General features: G+C 38.9%; 3 protein-coding genes across 3 annotated transcripts; 1 reads left to right on the top strand and 2 right to left on the bottom strand.

Annotated features, from left to right (window-relative positions):
- Positions 1-519: 519 nt before the first annotated feature.
- On the top strand, positions 520-2,235 carry LOC101292752 (9-cis-epoxycarotenoid dioxygenase NCED6, chloroplastic-like). The gene has a single exon (XM_004289683.1). The coding sequence runs from the start codon at positions 520-522 to the stop codon at positions 2,233-2,235; it is 1,716 nt and encodes a 571-aa protein (XP_004289731.1).
- Positions 2,236-4,960: 2,725 nt separating this feature from the next.
- On the bottom strand, positions 4,961-9,586 carry LOC101294141. Its single transcript, XM_004292034.1, has 9 exons — positions 7,484-9,586; positions 7,072-7,398; positions 6,898-6,984; positions 6,599-6,751; positions 6,202-6,365; positions 5,976-6,123; positions 5,692-5,814; positions 5,494-5,581; positions 4,961-5,148 (listed from the first exon to the last, which is right to left on the bottom strand). Exons 1-9 carry the CDS (start codon positions 9,584-9,586, stop codon positions 4,961-4,963), a joined length of 3,381 nt encoding a protein of 1,126 aa, XP_004292082.1.
- Positions 9,587-10,940: 1,354 nt separating this feature from the next.
- On the bottom strand, positions 10,941-15,092 carry LOC101292464 (probable voltage-gated potassium channel subunit beta-like). The gene is made up of 4 exons (XM_004289682.1): positions 14,454-15,092; positions 13,211-13,354; positions 12,379-12,543; positions 10,941-11,768 (listed from the first exon to the last, which is right to left on the bottom strand). The coding sequence occupies exons 1-4, from the start codon at positions 15,030-15,032 to the stop codon at positions 11,655-11,657; spliced, it is 1,002 nt and encodes a 333-aa protein (XP_004289730.1). The 5' UTR covers positions 15,033-15,092; the 3' UTR covers positions 10,941-11,654.
- Between the last annotated feature and the right edge of the window lie 3,944 nt (positions 15,093-19,036).

The raw sequence follows: 19,036 nt of genomic DNA, 5'->3' as shown, positions 1-19,036 counted from the left end.
ACACTAAATATCTTAGCCAAGACAAGACTTCACAGAGAGAATAACACTATTTCTTCTTTTGGGTTTTGGCAAATGCAAAATAGTTCTTCTTTTGGCAAAATACATAGGAAACACAAATACATATAGTAAATCGATCTAACTTACAGTACATGCCATCAAACCAAGAAAACAAAGAACATGTACTACATCATGCATCCCCAACCTAGCTAATGCTTCTAATCCTCAAACTTATCTCCTACGTGTCGACTTCTCCTCTCGCCAGCTGGACATCCTCTGTGTGCCCCACTCAACACTTTCCACCTCGATCAATTATATAACCACTACGATCTCCACCATTCTGTTCAAGCCTCTCTCTTTCTTCTTTGGCTGTGTAGCTCTTTCTTTCAAAGGTTTGTAGTCATGCATGCGTCTTTGCATTTCAGCACTACTCGACAGTCCCCTTACACTCCTAAAACTCCCATTAGAACGCACATACCCACAACTCAAAACTCAGTAGTGTGCAAAATCCTCATCAACCCAATGAGGAAAACACTACCTCGAGAAACCCAGAAACCATTGAAACCACCTTTGCCAATACCAAAAACGAAACCCTTGATCGAACCCGTGCCTGAAATAGTGAACCCGACCAAACCCTATCACCCTTCTCACTTAAACCCACTTCAAAAACTAGCAGCCTCAGTATTAGACAAACTAGAAGCCTCGGTTATAGAGCCCCTAGAAAAGAAGCAGAAGTTGCCCAAGACTATCGACCCGGCGGTTCAAATATCCGGCAACTTCGCGCCGGTTGGGGAATGTCCGGTTCAGCATGGCCTTGAAGTACTAGGTCAAATCCCTGATTGTTTACGTGGCGTTTACGTCCGTAACGGCGCTAATCCTATGTTTACGCCGTTGGGCGGGCATCACCTGTTTGACGGAGACGGAATGATTCACGCGCTCACTTTGGGCGTGGGTAACAAAGCCAGCTATTCTTGTAGGTACACCCGCACGAGCCGGCTCAAGCAAGAAGCCAAGCTAGGGAGGCCGATGTTTCCTAAGCCGATTGGTGAGCTTCATGGTCACTTGGGTTTGGCTCGGCTCGGCTTATTCTTGGCCCGAGCCGCTATTCGCTTGGTTGACCGCTCACAAGGCACCGGAGTGGCTAATGCCGGCTTGGTGTACTTCAACGGACGTTTACTAGCCATGTCGGAGGATGACCTTCCTTACAACGTTAAGATCAAAGGTGACGGTGATCTAGAAACGATCAGACGGTTCGATTTTAACGGCGGTCTAGACCGGCCCATGATTGCTCATCCAAAGGTGGACCCGGTGACGGGTGAGCTCCACGCGCTGAGCTACGACGTGGTGAACAAACCTCACCTTAAATACTACAAGTTCGACACGTGCGGGAGAAAGTCACGTGAGGTGGGAATCACACTAGAGCAACCTACTATGGTGCACGACTTTGCCATAACGGAGAACTATGCAGTGATCCCGGACCAGCAAGTCGTTTTCAAGCTATCGGAAATGGTTAAAGGCCGGTCTCCGGTAATCTATGACCCGGAAAAGATGTCTCGGTTTGGAATTTTGCCCAAGAATGATGAAGAAGGGTTAGGGATTCAATGGATCAACGTACCCGGTTGCTTTTGTTTCCATTTGTGCAATGCATGGGAGGAAACTTCGGACTCGGGTGACCCGATCATTGTTGTCATTGGTTCGTGCATGAATCCGCCGGACTCGGTTTTCAACGACCACAATGCCGAGCCATTGCGGGTTGAACTATCCGAAATCCGGATGAACTTGAGGTCAGGAGAGTCGAGTCGTCGGGTCATCGTCTCTGGTTTAAATTTAGAAGTGGGGGTGGTGAACAAGCAGCTCCTAGGGCAAGAGACTAGGTACTTGTACATGGCTATAGCGGAGCCATGGCCAAAGTGTTCGGGGTTAGCTAAGGTGGACTTGGAAACCGGTTCGGTGACCAAGTATATGTACGGGACATGCCGGTTCGGGGGTGAGCCGTTTTATGTACCCAAGTTGAGTAGTAGCAAGGGGAACAATGGAGTTGTGCAGCAGGAGGATGATGATGAGGGATATCTGATGGGTTTTGTGAGGGATGAGAGGGAGGAGAAATCAGAGATGGTGATCTTAGATGCTTCAAGCATGAAGCAAGTGGGTTCGGTGAGATTGCCTGCTAGAGTTCCTTATGGATTTCATGGGACATTTGTCAGTGAACAAGATTTGAAGGAGCAGGCTTTGAGCTAGCTAAAGTACTATACTAATGTATATATATTTGATAGAGTTTATGTATAGTGTTATCATCGTATACATTATTAATCTTAGATCAACATGTAATTATTAGAAGATTAGTAGCAGTTGATATAAATAATAAATTTCTATTTTTGGTCTTAGTCTGTTTTTTTTTTTTTTTTTTTTTTTCTTTTTCTCTTTTTGTCTTGGGTTTTCAGAGACGTCTGCTATAGCAATATTAATGAAGGAGAAATAAAATATCGTATGTTATTGTTAAGGAAAAATAAAACAAGACGTGCTCTACGCATCTCCTTGGTTGTTCAGTTCTCAGGCTAATGCCATAGCTAGCAGTTTCCCGAACTACCAATTCATTTTTGCGCTGCTCCGCTGGAGCCACCGTGCCTCTTCTCCTTGGGGACATGTGGCCGGCTACGTTTGTGTACATGTGGTCCGGTTGCAGTAGGAATTCCCTTCAGTTCACCGCCACCTTTCCTCCTCATTGTTCTAGCTTCTTGAGTTCTTCCCCAATATATGTACTCTAGCAACCAAGAAAACAGTGAGAACCATTAGAAACACTGACATCAAAGATGTATTTTATCTTTCTTCACTTTCTTTTTTTTATTTTATGTATCAATACATTTAAAGATATTTGTTAGCTACAGAATAACGGTGTATATAAAGCGCATACCCTCTCTCGAAGAAAATAAAAGCGCTTCTGAAATGACACCGTCACTTCTTTTAATTTATTTACAAAGTGAGAATAGTTAAACAAAAAGCAGCGAGAGGTGTATTACTTTATTTTTCCACGTATAAAAATCGTATAGTGAACTTTGAAACAGTTGAACTCGGCTCTGAAACCATTCTCACTTAACTAACTTATATATGCTATGTTTTATGTTGTTTATCTTCTAAGTAAAACCTTCCCTGATCTTAAATTTAAATTTGACACACACACCCCCTCTGGTTGTTACTTGTTAGCACTTAGCACTTTAGCACCTCAAAAATCAAAATAACAGTAGGAAATTAAGAAAAGAAACAACTCTGCGATAGTGCGATATCAAACTGATGGATCCAGATGGATGACAAGGTACATTGAGAAACTTGTCTTAAAAGATCTAAGAAATGTCAAATTTACGCAGATCAGAACTAAGTAGATAATGCTCTCTGACTTCTGACTTCTGACGAGAGCGATATGTTGTTGATCCAGTTACATCTATTGATGTTGAGAAGCTTATTGATCCACCAACTTGTGATCGATGTGTGCACATTACCATCAACGCATTAGTAATTAGCTATAGCCATCACCACTATCTCTGGCTCTCTATACAGCTATCAAACAAACATATATGGAAAAAGAAGCTATTCAGGATAATGAGATTCTCTTTCCAGTTAATTCCTTTCATGGATCATTACATACGTTACATCAGTAGTTCTTCCCGTCAAACATCTGAGTTCTGATTCGCATTCCAATGATGCAATTGTTGGTAAATACATAGAGAGGAGACAATGTGTATTGTGGAAATTAAGATAGAGGATAAGACTAATTGGCACACCTGAAATGGAAAGAGAAGTGACAATGTGATAGTGGTGACTATCCTGTTTGCCTTTTTCTTTATACAAACTTGGTGGGTTGATTTCATCTACATTATACTGTAGAGTATCATCTGCAGAAGACTAGTAGAACGAGATGAGTTCAAACACTATATATATCACCTTCTGACTCGACCTAGATTGTTGGAAGTTGTTTTCAAATAGAAGAGGAATGATTCCTTGACCAAATCGATAATGCTCGTAAGTTTCACGTTCTGAATCATAAAACCATAAACCAACGAGTTGGTTAGACAAGACAAGATAACCAACCAGATCGAGGCTGTCGAGCAAGTACTGCAATGTTGGCCTTTTTGGGGCGTTGAAATTGAGTTAACGATAGGATTAGCTATGCCACTAATCTTTATTTTCAATCTTTTTGGTTAGTTTGTGCACAAGATGTACAAGAAGATCATACAAGTCATGTGGAGAAGCCAATTGGACGAATAGATATACAATTAATGGCGGTGATGAAGTTAATAAGAGCCTGAATAATTCATTTCTCAATCAAAATGATTGCCAAAATGTCAAACATAGAGGCCTCGATCACTTTCAGCACGATTATAATCAATATTTCTACTTGGATTAATCATATCTGTTCGACCAAATAAGAGCAATAGTTATGCATTATTAGATGGTAAAAGACTATGGGAATGAAGGTTGTGTTCATTTTTACTACTTGTTGTTTGAGACTTGAGAGGGTGTTTAAGAAGTAACTGTTGGGACTTGGGGTTGTATGCATCAGAAGTGGGATTACGTATGAGCTAGCTTGAACTTATGGTTGGCAATAATGCATGAGCATATGTAAGACTATGCAGTAAGCTGAGTATGCCTAGAAGATCGATCTGACGATGATGAAGTTCATATCATCAGTTACCCTTTCTTTGTTTTGAAGGTGTCCAGCCGTTAGAACCAAACGATATCGATACTCGAAGTTTAAGATCAAATAACATATATAATTGGGAGATTTTCCCATCGTTTGAAAGTAAATTAGACAACCTTTTCCCTAAACCCTTCGTTATATGAAGCAGATGTATAATTTCATTCATATATGAATTCGATCTACAAGAGGTCAAAATTTTACAGGAATATAATTTGCTGAATCTATTTCTATATATGTTAGTGAGTGCAACATACATGAGGATCTTGAGTTTCATCTACTTGCAACATTAGACCGCTTCTTCTGGAGTGCTGTTGACATATCACGTAGCCTATGTGTGATATCTGTGAATGATGGCCGATCAGCAGGATCCGGAGACCAGCACTCTTCCATTAACTTTTTCCACTCCGAGTCGCAGCGCTTTGGAATAGGAGGCCTTAGTGTATTATTTACAATACCCCCTTCAATGAAACGATAATTCATCAAGGTTACACAAATATTATCACAGTAGAAAGGATAACAATATAGCTAAGACTAATTCTGGAAAGGCAGTTGAGATCAAGCAATGTAAAATGGAAGGCATGTATTTTGGAATGAGACAAGGGTAAAGTTTCCATTTAGAAAACTATACTAGTATAACTTTAACAGATCTATTTAAACTTGGATATGAGCAATTAGATAAAAATAATTCATATACTTCACCTTCAATATCATATTTCAATTGATTTAGCATGGCTAATTTCTTGAGAAGGCTTGAGAATGATCAAAGACAAAGAATCATTTTGGGATAGGTTAGCAAATGTTACCTATGATAGCACCACAATGCATGTTAGCATACGGTTCCTCTCCAGTCAAGATCTCCCACATTACAATACCAAATGAGAACACATCAACCTGTTGAAGAAGAAGACCAAATTCATTAGGTTAAATCATTCAGGCATTTTTATTCCAAATTCAACTACATTCGCGAAGAAAAGGAACTGTTTATGTTTGAAGATTCTAACCTTCTCAGAGACACGGCTACTGCTACCATTTAATAATTCTGGTGCCATCCATGGAAGGGTTCCTCGCACACCACCAGACACTAGTGTGTTGCGTTTTATTCTTGATAGCCCAAAATCAGCAACCTGCAAAGAATAATGCATCATACTTGAGGTGTTTTCGCCAGTGAAAAAGAGGGCTGTTTAAAACGAGCTCCTGGAAGATTATATGAGTACCAGTAATTGTGCTACTAATCTACCATCATACAAAGAAATGAAGGCAAAAGCATTTGTTTCGCAAGAATTACCTTACATATGGGTCTTTCAGGATCCCTCAAATTGACAAGCAAATTGTCACACTTCAAATCAAAGTGAACAATATTTTTCAAATGCAAATATTCCATGCCAAAAGCCGTGTCCATCAAAATTATGAGCCTCTTTCGGCGGTCAAGTACTCTGCAGGAAGAATCTGAACACTACATAAATCTATTTCAATGCATGTAATATTGAACAAAACAACGAAAAGATAATTACCTGTCCTTCCTAACTAAGACATGCCTCAACGATCCATTCACCATAAATTCAGCTACAGTTGCCAATGTTCCTCCAGGCCCATCAGGTACCACTCCATAAAATGCTAGAACATTTGGATGATGAATGGTGGAAAGAATCTTTGCCTCTCTCCAGATGTCCTTAGTCTGTGATAACAAGAAGTTTGCATTTTCATTACGCAAATATATTGAATCCAATTTGTGGACTGTTGGATTTACATTATAACCAAGCAAATTTTCTTCAGTCAGCATTGCATTCAAGATGAAATGTTACAGAATCTAGCACATAAGTTCTAATTCTATATTGTGGACAGACATAATGAGAAGATTTACAACAGAAATTTAGAAGTTCCAACACTAATGAAATATTTGGAACCTACCAGTCGCTCTTGCTCTGATGATCTGTCAGAAAAACAACTCTTTTTTATTCTCTTAATAGCAACATCTGTCCCTCTCCATTTTCCATGATAGACAGTTCCGAATGTACCAGATCCTAATTCTTGCAGTTCCTCAAGATCAGCATTTTTTATGATCTGCACGTCAGCAAAGTAGCTGGCCAGCATTAACAACATTTTTATAAAGAAAACGAAAAAAGCAGTAGATCAAGCACCAAGCTTATGCTGATAGAGGTCCGTGATATTAGATCATGCATAAATCCATCAAGATAGTAATTCTTAACCTGCAAACCATAGATGCCTGCTTCCATTTCGGCTATTGTAGCATCACTAATAGTTTCATGCCTATGTTTGCCATCTGCAGTCACACCCTATAAAATAAATAAGAGGAGCTCAACTTCACCACCACATTACTACTATACAACTAAAATCTCAAATTTCACTGGAAACTTATTCACCTTTCCCTCAGACTCGGCAGCTTCACTTATCTCTGTCTCGGTAGGTGACGAACATTCACCACTGGTCTCATCTATATGGGAGACACGATAGACCGCCTTAGAGGGGGGAATTTCAGCTGGTGTACTGTTAGTCAAGTCTTCAACAATAACAACTGCTTTTGTCACCTTATTGTCACTATGATTGTCTAAGGGCTGTGACTGGACAGGGTGAACATCTTCACATTTCAAATCCTCAGAAGAGTGTCTGCCCACCTTTTCAACCAGATACTCCGGATCATTATCTTGCAGGGAATATTCTCCATCTGAAGCAGAACTTGTAGGCACTTGCTGAAATAGGTTCCAATAGTTGAATAGAGATTATGACAAAAATTTAGAAAAACTTTAAACTTTTCACACCGGCAGAAGTACTTACAGGGGTTGAGATCAAGAATTCTTGAGATGCAACGGTTCGTAGTCCATGGGGCTGGGAAATTGATTGACTACTACTTGTTGTAGTACAATGCCGATCATTTGTACCACTCTGAATCCTATGAGAATACTGAGAAGTTGTATCTGATTTGTAATCTTGGGGGTCCACTGCATCTGTAAGGTAGTTCATATTTAACAAGTTCTTAGACTCCATGACAAAATTTGAAGAAACTTCAGCATTTCCTCCCAAGTGCTCCCATTTTTTATCAGCAGAAGTGTTATTAGTGTCACGCTTGAACACCTCCAGACCTTCTTCCTCCTTGAAATGGTGAGGTGTGCTGATATTGACATATGCAGCCATTTTGTTAATCTCGTCAACCATCTCACCCTCCCGTGCTTGCGAGGAACTTGGCATCTCCAGCGAAGGTGATTTTTCTCTGTTCATATTCAATGACACTGAGACATTTTCTCCTTCCAAGGACCTCTCAAGATGTTCATGCAACCGAGAGTCAGAAAGTGCATGCATCATTTTCTGATGGGAGGCATCTATATTACCAGTCTGTAACAATAAGTCCACTATATCGGACTTGTCAGAATGGATCAAGGCCTTTCTAAGCGGCATGTATCGATTAGAGTACTGAATGCCACTTTGACCATACTGGGCAGAAGGCACAAAATCTTCACTTGCACTACGATTGAGGGAGGGCATGTTGTGGGAGTTTTTAGTCAGGTAACTTTCAGCCAAATTTTTGTTATGGTAATTCATCAATGGAGGACCATGATCAAGATTATTGATATAACCCTCAGCATCAACATCAGAGAGAGCAATGCCTCCATTACCATGACAATATGATTGATCAAAATGTAGCTGCAAGTTAGAATTTTTGGGCTCCCTATGTTGAAGTTGAACAGGAGATAGTGGAGGGGATAGAAAAATACATTTTTGTGGGATCTGAAGAGTACCTAATAACTGGCGAGCATGTTTAGTACTTGTCCCTGACAAATTTGAGGAACTCAGACTAACATCCTTCTCTAAAGTAAATGCAGATGTGGAAGTTTCTCTAAGAAAAGTTGGACTATAATCAGAGGCATTCCCTAAGTGACTGGTCTGACTTGTCACACTCTGACCGCTGGAACTTTTCCGAGGACTTTTGTCTAGCATGCCATTAACAGCAAAGACAAATTGGCAGTCAGGTCCAATTGGATGTGTGACCCTGCCTTCATTAGAAGTAGGGCTCTCTGGTTCATTTAAAGGTACAAGAAAGAGCCGCAATCGCTGAGAACCCTCAGTTCTTTCCAGCTCATTATATTCCTCTATCATATGATGGAGGTCCTCATCAGAACAAACAGATACAAGTGCGTCAAGATCCTCACCAGGAAGTTGGTACTTGATACTGTGGTGGTGGTTACAAATTGCCAATGTCTTCTTCATTAGTTCCTCAAAATTGGTGGCTTTGTGAATTGATAAAATCCGTGTGTCTCCACCGGCATATCTGAGCTTCCCATCATTTGGCCTAGGTAATATTCTTCCCCCAAAACTGCAGAGGAACTTCATTTTGAAAGAGAAAGAGCCTTCAAAAAATCCTTGAGCATATGGACTATATGACTGAGGGGATTCACCAACATAAAGAGGTGGAGTATTTGATCTAGGAATAACCCGAGTAACTTCATCCGCAAGCTTACCTGATAGTTGTCTTCGAAGACCACCATAGTTTCTGCTGATATTACTACTAGTAAAAACATTCTTCTCTAAGTCAGGCACATAACCTGTACCAGCTGTAACAAAATCTGAAAATTCTGAACTTCCATCAGAATCTAATCTCCTTAAACCAAGAACTGCATTTGGATCCTCACTAACAAATGGATTGTTTTGAGTTAAATTAAATCCCACTCTTTTTGACTGGTGCTGATCAACAGTACCAGTCACTACTGGAGCTAATCTTCTTTGTGCTATACGATCCTGCAGAAACTCTGTTGAGAATTCCTCGCCTGTCTGTACACAAATAATATCTTCATCTCTATCTCCACCACTTCTGTCACTTGACACATGATTTGTTGCATCTGTGCGGAACTGAGGGCCAGAAGTACCACGAACCTCACTAGTCATGGTCTCAAAAGTAGTTCTACATGTTCAAGGCATAACAACGAAAAATCTCTGGCCTTCCAAGCTCTAACTCTTCCTTGAAGACAATCCCAAATTCAAATACAAAAGTTCTTTCTACAAACTCATCCCCAGATTCTTTCCAACAGGACTTTCTCCACAACATGTCCCACGTTCATACTTTGTACCAAATGCCAAGTGAAAAACCTAACTCTAACCAAGTATTTGATGTATCATGTACATGCTATATCTGTCTTTACAGTTTACCATTCACAAACTTTCAAATCCAACAAGGTCATATATCTGTCACAAAACTAAACCAATCAAACTGTGCAACGATTTGCTAGAGTCTAACCAATATCAATAATAAGAAAAAGAAGCTAATAATATACTCAACCTAACAAACTCTACCAATACACAAACCCCATAGTCCATGATTTGAGCATTTCACAAAACAATTCATGATCACCAAGTATTGGAGAACAAAGATAAACATGAAACAACGAAGAGATAGGTGTGGAAATGCAGAATTACATAAAATAATGAACATGCAAATCAAAGAAAAGACATAGTAAAACGGGTACCTTTGTGATTGTTAGAATTTTCTGTTCAACATAGGGAACGAAGCTGCAGTGGGGTTTCAACGTTTGGGGATCAAACGAGGAAACAAAAAGAGGTAAATGGATTTTGAGTTTGGTTTTGTTTGTGGGGTGTGGGTTGAGAGAGAGAATTGCCAAAGGATGACGCGGCATCGATTCAGGGATTGCTGGAGGGAAAGGGAAAGGTCTAACTGCTAAAACTAATTTATGAATCTTTGTTGAAAACCAAAATCCACATCCTCTCCATCATCAATCAAAACAAATTTTGTTGTTCGCCGAATGCAAGTTTATGTTATTTTTCTTTTGACAGAACAACAAACCAAGGATTAGGTTTTTTAATCATTAGATTGCTAGGTTAAGTGCATTTCTAATTTGTTTTAACCGACTCTAAATATAGCACAACTCAAATATGAGAATAGCCGAATGACCTGTAATATAGAGTTACATTTTCTCCTCAATGTAAGCGGGGTTTATATTTTGGCGTCACACAATCTACTGCTTAAGGTATGCTCTAGGAACCAACAACACCAAGACGAAAAGGACGACAGGACAATACCCCAAATCTCTAAAACTACAATACTGCACATTCTCAACAAGAGAAATAACTCAAATCCATAAGGCAAATTGCCTTAATTAATAGAGATAAGTGAGGAAATCCTCCTTTCGACACTATGATGGCGATGATCACAACTCATATGTCTGTCATAACCATTTTGACCAAGTTTATATGGAAATCAAATTGCAGCATCACTCCCCAGTCTCCAGAAACACCTCGACCATATCATACACCTTGCTCATCTATTCAGACTATTCTCTTATAACTATAGAACGAGGGATAAATCCTGTTTGTAACAATTTTCATTGTTAAACCTACTCAAAATTGGCTTCTCCAAATCTCATGACTAAATTAAGTGGGCAAATACACAACCAAAGGGCAGAAAGAAACAAGTTTCTCATCACAATCTCCGAGCAAACTATGGAACTACCCACGACCATCGAACTTCTTTAGTCCTTGAAATGCTAGAACAGGACACTCGTACATATGAGGCCACACCTTTAAGGCTTCACAATAAAGAATCAACTGCACCACTTTACAATGCAAGAGATTATCAACTAAGAAAGTAAAACATAGTGTAACATGTGTTCTTATACCCCACATAGACTTCTCCTAACCATGGAGAATTCCATGCTAAACCGGGTGAAAACCTTTGAAGCCGATCAATGTTAAATATTTCATATAAGAAAGATCCACAATACATAACATACGCAACTCCCCCACCTTATATCAAAGAGGGGGTGCTAGAAATTACCATACAGAGTACATCAAATCAATTGTCCAAGCATTCACAAGAACACAGATAAGACAAACTAACCAACAGAATAACAAGGCAAGCTTCATTTCCAGTCTGTTGGAGAAGAGAAATCTTCTGTGTAGTGTGCATAAATATATGGAGCCCACATAAATATACTGTTCTTCACCTATACGATTCTGGACGCTTCGGCTTGCTTTGAACAACATTCTCAATCTTCTCCATTACAGCAGGAGTCAAAAGAGGGATCACATCAATTGCTTTCATGTTCTCCTGGATCTGCATAGAAGATCACAACATTTAGGTCAGTGTTATAAAGGAATAGAAGCTTATAAAAACTCAAACTAGGAAAGGGTGGTTATTAAGATTCTAAATAACAGTTCTCTCTTCTCTGTTTATCAATAATGTTCCTGTATAGTCAATTTCCAATATCTCTTGTTTCCCTCTCCTCAATGTAAAACCATTTCCTCTGGGATCTAGCAAGAATTCTTGAAATAATAGGAACCATAAAAGCCAACCATATAATGATCGCCTAAATGGTAATGAAACCCAAATTTGAGCTCTGATTACTACTTAAAATTCAAATAAAGCAAACTGCCGATTATCAGATAAGCTCACTGAAAAGAAAAGAAAAGATGATAATTATCACTTCTACGTTCTACCCCCTCAACAAAATGACACTAGAGAAACCATACTGATGCCCCAGCATATTAGAAACAACACAAATTACTATATCCATTGAACGCCATTATTAAGACGAAAGATAGCGTTCAGACCCACTGGAGAGAATACACAGGTAGGGACACAACATATCTTCTTTTATAAAGTAGAAGATTATCAGTTGACACAAATGAAGGACGTCACAAGGATGTGAAATATGAAAACTAACCTGGGATTCCTTTGTAGCACCAGTAATTACTGATGACACATTAGGATTAGCAGCACACCAGGCAATTGCAAGTTGAGCTAGTGGCACGCCCAATTCATCTGCAATTGGCTTCAGACCATTAACTTTCTTCAGCACATCATCAACCAGTGACCTACTGGCTAGATTCTGTAATACATGAATAAAAACGTTATTAACCACACAAGGAGTAGAAAGTTCATAACAATATATTCTGACACCAATTAATTTTAGATAAAGTTATTTGGCATATCATCAGAAAAAGATATTAAAGAATGAAATGACCAACAATGCTTCCTTAAAGTCTAGGGAAATGCATTTGACAGTGTCAAAACCTTTCGACCAACCCAAAGGATACTTTGTAGTGTCTGACTAAATGAACAGAACTGGCTTCAGATTTGAAAAGATATAAAATGCTTAACCACTAGGTTGCTAATGATCCAATTCTAGCAATCCCAGTACTAACAAAAGTACTACAGAGGAAGAGCAGTCTAAAACAATATCGTAGTAAACAGAGCTTTAATGACCAAATTTCCTGCATCATATAAAACTCTTAGGCATTTGATGGTCATGCATCCTCTACAGTCTACAGCTTAATCAATATGCAGTAAGGTTGCACATACAGGCAGGGAAAAAATCTCTTTAATGAAGTGAGGACCAATGATGTAAAGTTGTAAACACAATGAATAGATAATAGAAGTACTAAATATACATGTGGTTAATCAATTTGAGGAAATGCATAACAGAGAAAAGAGCAGTTAGACAATGCATGCAGACAGGACCAAAGAGTTCTACAACCAATAAGTCCAAGTCTTACTTTGTAGTTCTCCAATGCAAATCGGCTATCAGGTGGTATATTTCCCTTGTTATATTTTCCGGTAAGCACACCGGAAGCAAGTGGGCTCCAGGTGGTAAGACCCAGGCCATAGTTGCTGTATAATGGAAGGAACTCAGACTCAACCTGCACTCAAGTTATAATCAAAGTGAGTAAAACAGACGAGAGAAAGGAAGAGAACAAAATTCCACTCTTCTGCAGCTATAACTACAATATCCATGTTCTCTTGGCCATTAACAATAGATATTAGGAAATAAAGCAATCGAGCTAAGGAAAAATATCCATGTTCACATTATGCTAAAGGATTAATGTGAGCAATATAACCCCACATAAGAAGCATAGGTGTGCTGTGGATTACAAGTTGATAAGTCGAGCAGTATCAATGCAAGCAATTAAAGCTAAAGCACTCAGGTCAAGATAGCAATAGTAACATTTTATTGGTTTTAATGAGATCTTTTTCTAAGTTGGGAAGACCTATATCCAATTCTATACATACATCCAATACAAAGAGGACAGACTTATTACAAAGAATTGTAAAAAAACTAGCAAATAATCAGATAAGCTCACTGAAAAGAACAGCAAAGATGCTCATAGTGACTTTTCTTGTGAGAAGATGCCCTACGCGTGTAGCTACTAGGAAAAAAACTTGAGTCTCGCAACAAGAAAAGAACAATAGTAGATGAAAACTAGCAAATGTGTGTGGCTTCTAAGTACTAAAAAAACATAAAGGGAATCTCTGGGCAGTTTTCAAATCAACCAAAAAACTTTGATACCAATAATCGTCGAACTGATACTTAACTGAAAACTACTATATCTGAGGGATCTTGGTTTTTTTTTTTTTGTTTTTTGGGTCAATAACGATGATGTCATTAAGCCACTGGGGCAAAGAAGAACAGGAATACAAGTCAGAAGAAATAACACAATCTGCAGCACAAAAGAAAGTTTTCATCTTTAATGACTAAAACCAGGTACTTGATCCTTTGTCAACTAATACCTAATTCAAAAGCACATAGTAGGCTGCTTGAATCATTAGCCATCTCTCACTCAAAATTATCGAATAATTACTGATCCTCTATCAACTATCCATTTCTTATCGGAAATCACTACAAAAATGATCATCCATCAACATCAACAGAATTGTTACCTACAATCACCAAAAGTTCATCATTTCAACGATAATAAAAAAATTAAAAATAAATAAATAAATAAAAAGAGAATGACTAACCTTGTGCCTGGACAAGAGATTATACTCGGGCTGCTCCACAACCGGACCAACCAAGTCCAACCTTTCAGCAATCCCCCAAGCCTCAGTGATCTGCTGCGCCGACCACTCACTAGTCCCCCAATAAAACGCCCACCCCTTATCAATCACATAATTCATCGCCCTCACCGTCTCCTCGATCGGCGTCGTCGAGTCCGGCCGGTGACAATAAATAAGGTCCACGTACTCCATATCCAACCTCTTCAACGACGCCTTTGTCCCTTCCACGACGTGCTTCCGTGACAGCCCCTTGTCGTTCGGGCCGGGCCCGCCCCAGAAGATCTTGGTCGAGACCACGATGTCGGAGCGCTTCCACCCCAGCTCACGTATCGCCTGGCCCATGATCTCCTCGGCGCGGCCGCTCGCGTAGACCTCGGCGTTGTCGAAGAAGTTGACGCCGTGATCACGGCAGCACTGGAGGAGCGACTTCGCCTCCTTCACGTCCAGCTGGTTCCCGAAGCTCACCCACGCGCCGTATGAGAGCTGGCTCACCTTCAGCCCCGAACGGCCCAGGCTGTTGTACTGCATGTTCGATGACGTCATCGAGCCGGGGGAGAGAGGAGCACAAAGAGAATGAGAGAGACCGAACTGGACTGAACTCAGCTGAACTGGGTTTTTAAGGAAGAGGCGTGTAGATCTGATTATTATTTTGTTTTTTCGGTTTGAACGTTTTTTTTTTTTTTTCTTTTTTTAAGTCTAAGAATTTGCCATGTGGGATTGATTCATTCCAGGCGGTTCCGGTTGTCACATAAGAGCTAAACCAGACGCAGTAAGAGAGTGGGGTTGACACTCGCTTTGAGGGCGTTTACACGTGAAGGAGGGAGCTCCATGTGAAAGCGAGTACGGGCAAGTGAGCAACAGCGATAGTTTAGACTTTTTTTTTTTTTTTGGTTCCTTTATATCGTTTTGGTTTTGGGTTTGAGGAAGAAACAAACTCCACAACCAGAACACCTCCACAATCACCACCACCGTCATACCAGCTTTCGAACCCCGCCAGCTCGTGAGAAAGGCGGACGCCTTAACCACAAAGCTGACCGAAAAACCAGTAGCGATAGTTTAGACTTTAGAGTATCTTTATTTAGAAAATTACAAAATAAATCTCCTGCAATTTCAAAGGCAGGAAAATTACTTAATTTTCTTATTGCTATCGGAGATATATAGTTTTTGATAATGGCAGATATAATGAAAAACATAGCATTTTCTAGAGAGTAGAGAGGCAGGCGAAAGAATGGAAGGCAAAATAGAATATTATGGAATGAGAATGATAATCTTGATAAGATCACTTGAAAATTCAAATTATAACTAGAATAGTTCGGGATCGCATGTTAACTAATTCGATATAGTATCTCATATAGCTCTCTCTCTCTCTAAGTGGAACTGATATTGCTCCATTACTTCTTTGTCTTTGTCATTAAAGTTCTAAACACACAAAGAAAGGAATATATATACTAATATACTCAACAAATTTTGGCAACGACTTGCATCTTATTGAAAAAATTAGGCTTATAAATAGTCTTTTACAATCCTAACAGAATGGGAAAAATTACGTCTACAACTAATCAACGTGAGCTAGGCCCGGACTTGATAAGAGTCTTAAGAGCCCATTGACTCAGGGCCCAAAGATCTTAGGGCCCAAAAAAAAAAAAAACCCCTTTTTATGATCAAATACAGTTAAATAATTAATGGAAGGGACAATTAATATCACAACTCCACTTTTAAACACAATTAAAGGAAGAGAATGGTACTGACTGTAATTAAGGGGCCAAAACAAAGGGATCAAACATGTTTTTCTCGAAATTAGTGTTAACATTTAACTCGAAATTGTACCCAAAACAAAATAAGGTAAGTTTTTTAAAAAAAGGAAAAAAGAAGGTAAGAGCTTAAAGCAGGTTTCATAATGTAAATAGAATTCATAAAATATAATCATTAGAACATTTTGGATATGATGTTTTATAATTAGATTTTGAGTTCATAGTTTATGAAATATTTATATATATATGTAATAAAAACTTGGAATTAAACTATAATTTAAGGGCCTAACTTTAAAATCTCGACTCAGTCCTGAAAATCTCAAGTCCGGTCAACTAGAAATTGTAAGTATAAATGGAGTCAATAGCTCTCCTTCGTTTGCCTCTGCCTTTTTCATTTTTTGTCAGATTGCTGCCTTTTATATAACAGGTAGATGGATCAGTGTAGTTTGATAGCTCATACCCCATGAAAGTAGGGATTTGATTCCCATATTTAACTGAACCTGAATATATCTTTGCTTGTTTCTCGTTTGAATTTGTCAAAGCTAACAAATTTTGGATGTGTTGGAGATTGTGGGAGTTTACTCTCACATCTACAAAAGTTTCTATGTCATTTCATTTATCAGTGTTTATGTAGAATACATGTTAAATGGATATAGACCCATATGGACCTCCGTATATATATATATATATATATCTTGGGGAGATGTCAGAAACTTTCTTTTTGCATTTTGCCTGATTGAAATTTGATCTGTACACCCAAGAGGTTACAGCAACAGTTACAACTGTTGGAACAAGTCGAATTTGAACGAACCATTGCATCAGAAGCATTGCAACTGTTCGTTTGGTGTCTTTATAAGAAAGATGCAGACAAGGCAAAAAGAATAGAACAATCTCTACTCTTCTCCCTCTTCTATTTCTGAGAAAACACAAATACGAGTTTGCAAGAAGTTCTTGTTGGGTGCATAAACAAGAACTTGATAGTTGTATCCTGCAAGATAGACGTCCAAGGACTGTACAAGCACTAGTACGGGCGAATTTCTGTCTTAGGAGATTGCTACTGCAAGCCTCAATCAATTCGATCAAGTCAGTTTCATTCATACTTCTTATTAATATTATTTCTAAAATTTCTGTAGTTACTGGTATAGATAGCTAGTGCTTAATTTCCTTACATATATATAGACTATTTTGTAGAATTCTATTTTATGTTATTATTTATCCAATCACTGTAAGTTTTTATCAATTGTATTTCAATAAATTGATGCAACCCCATATCAAGGATTGATCAGTATCTAATTTGATACTCCTGTTCTAACAGGATGAGCAGTACTGAATTTGAATAACAAGATTGTCTTCATCACTTGTTATCTTCACGTTTGGATTGGCAGAAGACTCATTAACCAACATATGAATTAGTCTAGGTCAATAGACATGTATATCTGGATGCAAATGCCGACCACCCTTGACGTTTGAAAACGGTTAACGCTAGCAAATCATTTTCGAATTATTTTCAAATACCACCAATCACTATGTATTCTTTTGAATTTTGTGACTAATTTTTTTTTTTTTTCAACACCCGTCAACTGGAAATTGTAAGTATAAATGGACTCAAACACTATTTAACTCCTTTTTTTTTAATAAAAACACTGTTTAATATTAACATGTAGATTTCTTCTTGGATTATTAAAGAATCATTTAAGAGTTATACTCTAATGCTGATTGCTAGTCCGAGTTATATATATACAGTATCACTTGAATAGCTAGAAAGCTAAAAGCCTTGGACTAGGTCACAAGGATTCTGTTATGGGATAGACTCCAGAATGATCCAATGATCACTATATAAAGGAGGATTAGCAAGGGAAGATGTTTCAGGGAAATCTTGCTGTGAAGGGAGCTTTCAACCAAGAACAAGGTAATTTCTGATTCAGCTAGGAAAAGCTTTATGTTCTTGTACGTTTTAGAACAAATGTGTTTCGGATGCTTTGTGAATATATAGATATTTAAGTATTGTTTGTGTAAATATGTTTCAGATTCTGAAAATCACCTTTCAGAAATTTCAGTATCGCCTCCTGTCATGGCAGACTACTCATCATCATCTCCAATCTTTCTTCAACCTCCGGCACCTCAACTCATGCCAATCCAACTTACCGAAAATAATTATATTCTCTGGAAGTCCTTGTTCATTCCAGTTCTGAAGGCCTATAATATGCTGAATCACGCCGAAGGAAGAGAGCAGTGCCCACCACAAATCCTGACTACTGATGAAGACGAGAAAGAAAACCGTCGCGAAAACCCAGCCTATACCATTTGGATACAAAGGGACCAAATGTTTCTGACTTGGATCAATGCAAGCTTATCTCCGAAACTACTCTGCTACACTAGAGAATGCACAAGCGGACGAGCTCTATGGGTGCACTTGGAAGACGTTTTGTCTAAATCTGCAGAAGCTCATGTGCTAGGGCTCAAGGCCCGCCTCCAAAACCTTGAATTTAACATATTGGACACACTGGAAAAATATCTCAGCAAGGCTCGAGAAATAGCTGATGAACTTGAAGTGGCAGGGTCTCCTATCAACGATCGTGAGTTAACTTCTTGCATCCTTGAAGGACTACCTGAATTTTATGAAGAAGTGGTTGCCTCTATCAAGAATAAGCCTCACCCCGTAACTCAAAAAGAATTGCATGACCTACTACTGTCGCATAGAATGCTCAAGCTCGTGTGCCAGGGCTCAAGGCTCGCCTCCCAAAACCTGAATTTTAGCAGATACTATGACGACAAGCGAGCATACCTCAAAGAGGC

This window comes from Fragaria vesca, linkage group LG2 (assembly GCF_000184155.1).
Source record: "Fragaria vesca subsp. vesca linkage group LG2, FraVesHawaii_1.0, whole genome shotgun sequence".
NCBI lineage: Eukaryota > Viridiplantae > Streptophyta > Magnoliopsida > Rosales > Rosaceae > Fragaria > Fragaria vesca.
The sequence above is the reverse complement of the archived record's forward strand: the minus strand, read 5'-3'. Positions and strand labels throughout refer to the sequence as shown.

Bases quoted from the DNA above. Each gene is read 5' to 3' on its own strand.
- LOC101292752 (XM_004289683.1), top strand. From the start codon at position 520: ATGAGGAAAACACTACCTCGAGAAACCCAGAAACCATTGAAACCACCT.
- LOC101294141 (XM_004292034.1), bottom strand. From the start codon at position 9,586: ATGACTAGTGAGGTTCGTGGTACTTCTGGCCCTCAGTTCCGCACAGAT. The intron at 6,124-6,201 runs GTAATTATCTTT...TTCTTCCTGCAG, and splicing joins GTCTTAGTTAGGAAGGACAG to AGTACTTGACCGCCGAAAGA. The intron at 5,149-5,493 runs GTAACATTTGCT...GTTTCATTGAAG, and splicing joins GCATTGTGGTGCTATCATAG to GGGGTATTGTAAATAATACA.
- LOC101292464 (XM_004289682.1), bottom strand. From the start codon at position 15,032: ATGACGTCATCGAACATGCAGTACAACAGCCTGGGCCGTTCGGGGCTG. The intron at 13,355-14,453 runs GTTAGTCATTCT...ACTTGAGTGCAG, and splicing joins ATCTCTTGTCCAGGCACAAG to GTTGAGTCTGAGTTCCTTCC. The intron at 12,544-13,210 runs GTAAGACTTGGA...CATGTATTACAG, and splicing joins TTGCATTGGAGAACTACAAA to AATCTAGCCAGTAGGTCACT.